This window comes from Lucilia sericata, unplaced genomic scaffold, assembly GCF_015586225.1.
Source record: "Lucilia sericata isolate MDLA Ls3-8-SP2 unplaced genomic scaffold, ASM1558622v1 Contig000048F_arrow, whole genome shotgun sequence".
NCBI lineage: Eukaryota > Metazoa > Arthropoda > Insecta > Diptera > Calliphoridae > Lucilia > Lucilia sericata.
In genome coordinates this window covers 433,133-441,268 of record NW_023994085.1, presented here as the reverse complement: position 1 = coordinate 441,268, position 8,136 = coordinate 433,133, and the positions used below count along the sequence as shown (strand labels likewise).

At 34.0% G+C, this 8,136-nt stretch overlaps 2 protein-coding genes across 3 annotated transcripts; both read left to right on the top strand.

The window, feature by feature from the left end:
• Positions 1-379: 379 nt before the first annotated feature.
• LOC119615341 (DNA replication licensing factor MCM4) lies at positions 380-3,606 on the top strand. Its single transcript, XM_037971406.1, has 7 exons — positions 380-615; positions 683-990; positions 1,053-1,981; positions 2,050-2,421; positions 2,483-2,849; positions 2,914-3,366; positions 3,439-3,606. The coding sequence occupies exons 1-7, from the start codon at positions 549-551 to the stop codon at positions 3,532-3,534; spliced, it is 2,592 nt and encodes an 863-aa protein (XP_037827334.1). The 5' UTR covers positions 380-548; the 3' UTR covers positions 3,535-3,606.
• Positions 3,607-4,265: 659 nt separating this feature from the next.
• On the top strand, positions 4,266-8,016 carry LOC119615313 (mesoderm induction early response protein 1). Of its 2 annotated transcripts, none has more exons than XM_037971384.1 (4): positions 4,266-5,368; positions 5,699-6,153; positions 6,215-6,391; positions 6,455-8,016. In XM_037971384.1, the coding sequence occupies exons 1-4, from the start codon at positions 4,357-4,359 to the stop codon at positions 6,884-6,886; spliced, it is 2,076 nt and encodes a 691-aa protein (XP_037827312.1). In that variant the 5' UTR covers positions 4,266-4,356; the 3' UTR covers positions 6,887-8,016. The 2 variants fall into 2 exon arrangements, with proteins under 2 accessions (XP_037827312.1, XP_037827317.1); XM_037971389.1 differs by having other exon boundaries at positions 5,711-6,153; positions 6,455-7,595.
• The last annotated feature ends 120 nt before the right edge of the window (positions 8,017-8,136 follow it).

The window sequence follows — 8,136 nt, the reverse complement described above, 5'->3', positions numbered from 1 at the left end:
AGCTAGTAAATAAACAAATAAAATATCTTTGTTTTTACGTTATTGATCATTTTCTTAATGCAAAATTTTTTAGAAACTGATTTTCTGCAAGATGTTTTATATGGAAGATAGGGTTAAATATCGGCAGATCCTAGTAAAACTTGGAGAAAGGATTTGTTTTTAATTTTTAAGAATTTTTTATTCATCCCTGCATAATTTCTCATGCAACTTTTGAGTTTGCTCTGTTTTGTTGTTATAAACAATATATTTTCTTCCAAAATCCTACTTTCTGATCTCTCGGATTCCGTTTTTATTTAAAATCGTTGAAAAATTAAAAACTAAACGTAGTTGAAAACTTAGCCGGCTTACAGTCGATTTTAAGCCGCCGCCGATATATTTAGTGTCAGTCGCCGCCGCCGTTAATATTTGTCGGCGCAGGGCTCTGGTTCCCGCGTAAAAATTTGTCAAAGAACGCTTGCATATTTATTGTTTATCGAAGTGTTGTGAAGGATAGTTGTATTGCTGTTTTACTATTTTTGCAATTGAAATATTTAAGGAAATAAATTATTATGTCTAGCCCCGCAAGAACTCCTAACAGCGGTATAACCTCTAAGGGCCAGAAGACACCAACACGTTGTAAGTTGTGGCTATTGTTCATTAATTGTAGTTTCTTGAGTTCTCTATTTGTTGTGTTTTCAATTAGCTATCAATGTCCAAGATGCAGAGACACCAATGCGTATGGGACCGAATCAACATGCCCAGCCTTCGGACAACATAAGTTTACCTCCTACTTCACCGGGTAATATAAGCTTACCAGCAACCAGCCCAGCTAGAGGTCTGGGAGCCAATATGAGCGAAATTGACTTGAGTTCTCCTTTAAATTATGGTACACCCAGTTCAATGGGTTCTATAAGAACTCCACGTTCAGGCATCCGAGGAACGCCGTTGCGTGCAAGACCTGACATTCGTACAGACAAAAAAATGCGTCAAGTAGCAATCGCCGGTACTGGGGTAAGATCTATGAAATTTGTATAAGATGGGAGTTGTAAATTGTAATTGTATTATTTTTTTAGCTGGAACCAATACCAGAACGCGTTTCTGAAACAACAGATCCAGTGTCGGAAGCATCTACAGCTCCGCAGATGGTAGTTTGGGGCACAAATGTTGTTGTTAGTCATTGCAAAACTAAGTTTAAACAATTTTTACTACGCTATATTGATCCCACTGCTGAGCAAGATGAAATATCTGAAAATATAGATGTAAATCAACCATTGTATTTGCAAAAGTTGGAAGAAATTCATACTCTCGAGGAGCCGTACTTGAATTTAAATTGTTCTCATTTGAAGACGTTTGATGAGGCTTTATATCGCCAACTGATTTGTTACCCCCAGGAAGTCATACCAAGTTTTGACATGGCCGTCAACGAAATGTTCTTCGAACGTTACCCCGCTGCAGTGTTGGAACATCAAATCCAAGTTCGACCCTTCAATGCTGATAAAACTCGTAATATGCGTTCGCTCAACCCTGAGGATATGGATCAATTGATTAGTATTAGTGGCATGGTCATTCGTACCTCAAATGTTATACCCGAAATGCGAGAAGCATTTTTCAAGTGTATTATTTGTGATTTTGTGACTACCGTGGAGGTTGATCGTGGTCGAATTGCCCAGCCTACATTGTGTACAAATTGTAATACGAATCATTGCTTCCGCTTGGTTCATAACCGTTCCGAATTCACGGACAAGCAATTGGTAAAATTACAAGAATCGCCGGATGATATGGCAGCTGGCCAAACGCCTCATAACGTTCTCTTATATGCTCACAATGATTTAGTCGATAAGGTACAGCCCGGTGATCGTGTTACAGTGACTGGCATCTATCGCGCTACACCCATGAAAAATAGTAATACTTCATCCAGTGTAAAGAGCGTCTATAAAACACATGTCGATGTTGTTCATTTCCGCAAAGTTGATAATAAACGCTTATATGAAGAGGAAGAAGGGTATTTAGATGTAAACAATTTTCTTCTCACCATATTTAACTTTTGTTCTTTATTTTTTTTTTTTTTAGCAAAGACCATATATTTCCCCCAGAACGAGTGGAATTGTTGCATGCTCTCTCACAAAAACCAGATATATACGATAGATTGGCCCGTGCTATTGCACCATCGATCTATGAAAATGATGACATTAAAAAAGGAATTCTTTTGCAGTTGTTTGGTGGCACTAAGAAGAAACATTCCACTTTGGGAAGACAAAACTTTCGATCTGAAATCCATTTGTTGTTATGTGGAGACCCAGGAACGTCCAAGTCGCAAATGTTGCAGTACGTTTTCAATTTGGTACCACGTTCACAATACACATCGGGACGTGGTTCATCTGCTGTCGGCTTAACAGCATATGTAACGAAAGATCCAGAAACCAGGCAATTGGTATTGCAAACGTGAGTTAGAATATTGTTAGTAAATACTTCAGTTTTATTAGTAAATTTATTTGATTTCTAGTGGTGCCCTTGTTTTAGCTGATAATGGTGTCTGCTGTATTGATGAATTTGATAAAATGAATGATGCTACCCGTAGTGTTTTACACGAAGTTATGGAACAGCAAACCTTAAGTATTGCAAAGGCCGGAATCATTTGTCAATTGAATGCTCGTACTTCTATATTAGCAGCTGCCAATCCAGCTGAGAGTCAATGGAACAAAAAGAAAAATATAATTGATAATGTTCATTTGCCACATACTTTGTTGTCACGTTTCGATTTAATTTTCTTGGTTCTCGATCCTCAAGATGAAATATTTGATCGTCGTTTGGCAGGACATTTAGTGTCATTGTACTATGTAACTCGGCATGAGGAAGAGGATACAATGTTTGTAAGTATTCATAATATAATGGATCGAATCGTTTTCTCAATGAGTTATAATTGATTTAATTTAGGACATGAGTGTTTTGCGTGATTACTTAGCTTATGCCCGCGAACACATTGCTCCTACTCTTTCTGAAGAAGCTCAACAACGTTTAATACAAGCGTATGTTGACATGCGCAAAGTTGGTGCTGGACGCGGACAGATTTCCGCTTATCCACGTCAGCTTGAGAGTTTAATTCGTCTTTCAGAAGCACATGCTAAAGTTCGTTTAAGTCAGCAAGTAACAGTTCAAGATGTGGAGGAAGCCTGGCGTTTACATCGTGAAGCTCTTAAGCAATCGGCCACAGATCCTTTATCGGGCAAAATAGACGTTGGTATTTTAACAACTGGCCTTTCAACAGCTGCTCGTAAAAAGCGTGCCGATTTAGTGGCGGCCATTAAAGAGAATCTTCAAAAGAAAGGCAAAATACCAACAGTGCCATATCAAAAACTTTTCAAAGAAATTAAAGAAGCTTCACAAATTGTAAGTTATCATTATATTATATGATGTGTTTGTTAAATGAATATTATTAAAATTGATAAATATTTTTTGCAGCTTATTACTCGCGAACAGTTTGAAGACGCTCTTAAAGAAATACAAGACGAGGGCACCATTGTTGTTATGGGTAAAAATACCATACGTATTTGTTAAGTTTTTTTAACCATTTCCAATAATTTTTTCATGTTTACCATTAAAATTTATCTGTTAAAAATCAAATTGTTATCATTAATGTGTTTTATTTTGGTGGGATATAGAAAATCATCAAAACCGTCGTTGAAGATATTTATTTTAAGAAATAAACTTAATAAAAAAATCAATACTTGGGAATTTTTTCGAGCGTTCGCTTTTGTTTATTGCAGCCCTTATGTATAAAAAGTATATTTCCAAAATTCTGATAAATTTCACACTTCATTAATTTTTAAACCATACTTGAAATTTTCTTGTAGTTGATGTAGAATGTACTTATTGCATCCTGGTAGATATTAAACAAAAGTGAATTTTTATTTTAAATTTGAACTTTACCAACTAAACACAGCCCAACGCAACGACGTGACCGGGGAAGTTACTAAGACCTGGTCCACACTAGGAAACTTTTGTTGAGAAACTTTTTCTTAATTCTCTTTTGAAGTCTCCTTAATGTCCACACATAGAAACTTTTGTTTCAGAAACTACGTATTAATTGCATTGATTTGTTGTTGTACGAATGAGAAGAATAACAAAACAAGTTTCCGAGTACGAGAAACTCCGTACCGCGAGAGAGATGAATGATATTCTTTCTCTCTCACGCAAAATCAAAAGTTTCCCAAAAAAAGTTTTCTAGTGTGGACTGACAGAAACAAAAAATGTACGTGACTTAAAAAAATAACACCGCGCTAACAGAATTAACGGCGTCAATTGCAACAATGTTTGACTACGAGTTTTTTGTGAGGAATATATTTGTTTTGTGTGTAAATTTTGGAATGTTTTTAATAAATGGATATCGATACAATTAAAATCTCTTCGGATCCAAGTCCACTGAAAATGTCCATTTGTAAGGCGAATGAAAGTACTATAAGTGAAAATAATATTGTTTCCAGTAATTATAAAATCAGTAGAACTGCGACAACATATCAAGCAAGTGATAGTGGTGCACCAGCAAATATGGAGGGCAACAATAGTATTGCTAAAACTACTGAAGAGTGTGCAGCAGGTAACAATGTTCCGCTTAAAGCACCAACTATGTTAGTTGGCCGAGAAAAACGCAATTTATCACCAACCATGCAGGAAACTTTCGTTGATCCCCAATCACCATCATCATCGTCCTCTACTTCACAGGCCACTAGTGCCAATGATGCGACTTTTGAACCCACCATTGAAATGATGGTAAATGATTTCGATGATGAGCAAACTTTAAATGAGGAAGAAGCTTTAGCTGCTCTAGAATCACAGGATCCGGATGAGGAAATAAATACGCTAAAGGAAGAAAGTGAAATGCCTTTGGAAGAATTGTTAGCTAAATACAGTGCATTGCCTCCTCTTCCGCCTACAATAGAACCGTTACGAAAAAAATCTAAAAAGTCTTCATCATCCTCACACAAGAAAAAACACAAATCGAAACAAAAGCATAATGTTCGTCCACAACAAACTCCAAATGATTCTATTGAGCAATGTACTGCTTCCAATGAAGTTGATGACCCTACAAAACACGCCAAAGCTAATTTAGAATTGAATAATGCAGAGAATGTAGAGGAAAAGGATTTGCCAGAAGATAAAAAGGTAGATGATTATGATGAAGAAGGCGCTAGCAGCCCCTCTTCACCCCGAAAACCCACAACACCCTCGCTAGACGAAGAGCGCAAAGAAGACGAAGAAAGTGCTTTTGTTAACGAAAATGGAATACATAGTGAAATTCTTAAAGTTCGTCGATCTCATTTACTCGATTTGTATCCGGAAGGAACATTTGATAATGTTGTGATTAATGATGCTATTGCAGGCAATAGTAAAGGTAAAGAAGCTTATTTTGATTTTTTAGATAATTTATTATTTTCTCATCAGCATTTTGGTTGGTAAAAGATACATCTTTTAGAACTTTTATTTAAAAATTATATTTTTAGATTTATTTTTTATTAAGAAAATGCAGTTGCATTAAGTTATGCATGCATGCTTATAAAAATATTATAGTTCTTTTTTTATAACCTTGTGAAATTCACGTTTTCTATAAAATTCAATCTTGTGATTGTAGTTTCTTAACTTTTTTGTGAAATTCAGAAATATGTAATTTTAAAACTCTAGAATTAAAATTTAACGGTAGAGACATAAAAGTAAATAGAAACAGATATTCCCCTAGAATCTTTATATGGCGTTGAGGATGACGATGAAGACGAAGAAATTGAGGAAGAGGAGGATGAAGACTACAAAAAGAAAGTAATGATTGGAACATCATATCAAGCTACTATACCAGTGGGTCTATCGCAGTATGGCGATATTTTACCGTATGAAAATGAAGATAAACTCATTTGGGAACCCAGTCAAGTCAGTGAACGTGAAGTAGAAGAGTATTTAATTAAAATTAGAGATATTAAATCTAATCAACAAGGCGACGAAGAGGAAGACGAGGATTCCGTTATTGATACAAATTTGGAAAACCAATCGAAGGAAAATAGTAGAGCTGACAACAATAAAGACAATTTGGAAAATAATTCCTTTTTAGCGAATGGCAACAAATTACAACTTGATACAGCAGCGTCTTTAGATATGGACAGTCAAGCTGTAGTCAAAGATAACGAACAGGTATGTGTCAACATATTATTTGTAATACAAGAAAGTTCTTTAATATTCATTTTGCTCTTAGGCTCTTCATTTATTGGTGCAATGTGGCTACGATTTTAAGGAAGCTTTACGACGAAAACGTCTAAATGCACTTCCCCTAAATGATTGCATGAGTTTGTGGTCTGAAGAGGAATGTCATAAATTTGAGGAGGGCATACAAAAGTATGGAAAAGATTTTCTAAAAATTAGACAACACCAAGTTAGTTTAACTGGACTTAACTCTCATCGGATCATATAAAATTATAGGTTTTACTTATTTCAGGTGAGGACACGCACTATGCGGGAGTTGGTACAATTTTATTACCTATGGAAAAAGAGTGAAAGAAGAGATCATAATTTCGCCAATGCTGATACCGTAGATCATATGGATATTTATTTAAATGAAGATAACGAATACGGATCCAATTCTACCTCAGCTGTAACACCAGTAGGTTCACCAGTGGCTAATATTTCAAATTGCACAAGTACTCGAAGAAATAGCAATGCTTCACAGAAAAACTTTTCCATAATGACTACTACCACTTCCACAAACAATACAACATCGACAGCAACAATAAATTTAAATTTAGAGAAACCTGCTTCCAATACTTCTCAGCAGCAACATCATAAAAGACGTACCAACAACAGTTGTATAACAGCATGCGATTTTAGCAATGATAACTCTGGCATTCTGCACACGAATACCACCAAATGATGACAACGGACGAAGCGGTCTAAAAAACGTTATATACCGATTCAAAATCGTGTCAAAAGAAAACGTAAACGTATAATAGTTCGTAGACATTTTCGTAAAAGTGTAAATTTACGCAAAACAGCAACTAGTATTGCGAATTAAAACAACATAAAAAGTAATAATATTCCATTGCAATTACAAACATACATAAGTACGTACATACAAACCTTTTATATATATAACTTAGATATGGACATGTTTTAAAAGAAACATGCAATTGGAAAATAATAAATTTTTGAAATCCCTTCTTGAGTTGTACTCATAAAAAACATTTAGATTTTGTGTTTTTTTTTTAATAATATGTACATATTACGTATTTTTCTCAGTTTCATTCCCAGTCAGATTTTTATGGATTTTTGGGAAGAAAACATAGAGTTTTAATCATATACATTTTTAGGTATTTCTGTCTAATTCTTGACTGTAAATCTGATGGACTTTAATGCACAGAAAGAAATAATTGCTGCTTAATGCAAATGTAATAATAATGAAAAAACTTTAAGTTGTACAAATTGAATAAAAAATGTGTTTTCATTTTTTAAAATCATATTTAATACGTTTATATTGAATACATGCAACAAAATTGAGTTAAATACTTACGCAAATACAAATTTTCGAACTTTCATTTCAATAACATTGTCCTTATTTGGGAAACTATAGTTTTATAAAACATATTTTTTTAACAAATACATACTGAAATACCTATGTTGTTTTGAAAATAATGATTTTTTTTTAATTTAAACATTTTGTGAACACTTAAAATGTTTGTAAACAATCTATTTCTGTAAAAAAATCAATTTTTCGAATATTTTTTTTTTTAATTCAATGAAAATAAATTTTCGAAAAATATTTTTTTTCATTCAATCGTGAACCACTCTACTGTAATATATTAACAATGGAGCAACTTGGTCTCTTAAACCGTACAGCCGTAAACGTAAGAAACGCTCTCACCCATTAAATTAGTAATGGGCGGATTGTTGAAATTGATTGGATTAAAGAAGAAAATATGTAAAGTGAAAACAAAGAAAATATCATAAAAGATGTAAAAAAAAAACGAATAAAAAAATAAAATTGCAATATTAACGGAAGTTAAGTATCCGGAAAAATATATAAAAAACTTTACTTTAATCAGTATTGTTGTTGGTATATATGTATGTAGGTAAGTATTTACATATAAAATTTATTGTTAGTTTGTTTGTGTAAATACGAGAAAA

What these genes read in the sequence shown, in the direction of transcription:
- LOC119615313 (XM_037971384.1), top strand. Translation starts at nt 4,357, where the DNA reads ATGGATATCGATACAATTAAAATCTCTTCGGATCCAAGTCCACTGAAA. An exon ending in TATTGCAGGCAATAGTAAAG is followed by an intron (nt 5,369 to 5,698) that starts GTAAAGAAGCTT and finishes AAATAGAAACAG; the next exon opens with ATATTCCCCTAGAATCTTTA. An exon ending in TAAAAATTAGACAACACCAA is followed by an intron (nt 6,392 to 6,454) that starts GTTAGTTTAACT and finishes TACTTATTTCAG; the next exon opens with GTGAGGACACGCACTATGCG.
- LOC119615341 (XM_037971406.1), top strand. Translation starts at nt 549, where the DNA reads ATGTCTAGCCCCGCAAGAACTCCTAACAGCGGTATAACCTCTAAGGGC. An exon ending in CCAGAAGACACCAACACGTT is followed by an intron (nt 616 to 682) that starts GTAAGTTGTGGC and finishes GTTTTCAATTAG; the next exon opens with CTATCAATGTCCAAGATGCA. An exon ending in TAGCAATCGCCGGTACTGGG is followed by an intron (nt 991 to 1,052) that starts GTAAGATCTATG and finishes TTATTTTTTTAG; the next exon opens with CTGGAACCAATACCAGAACG.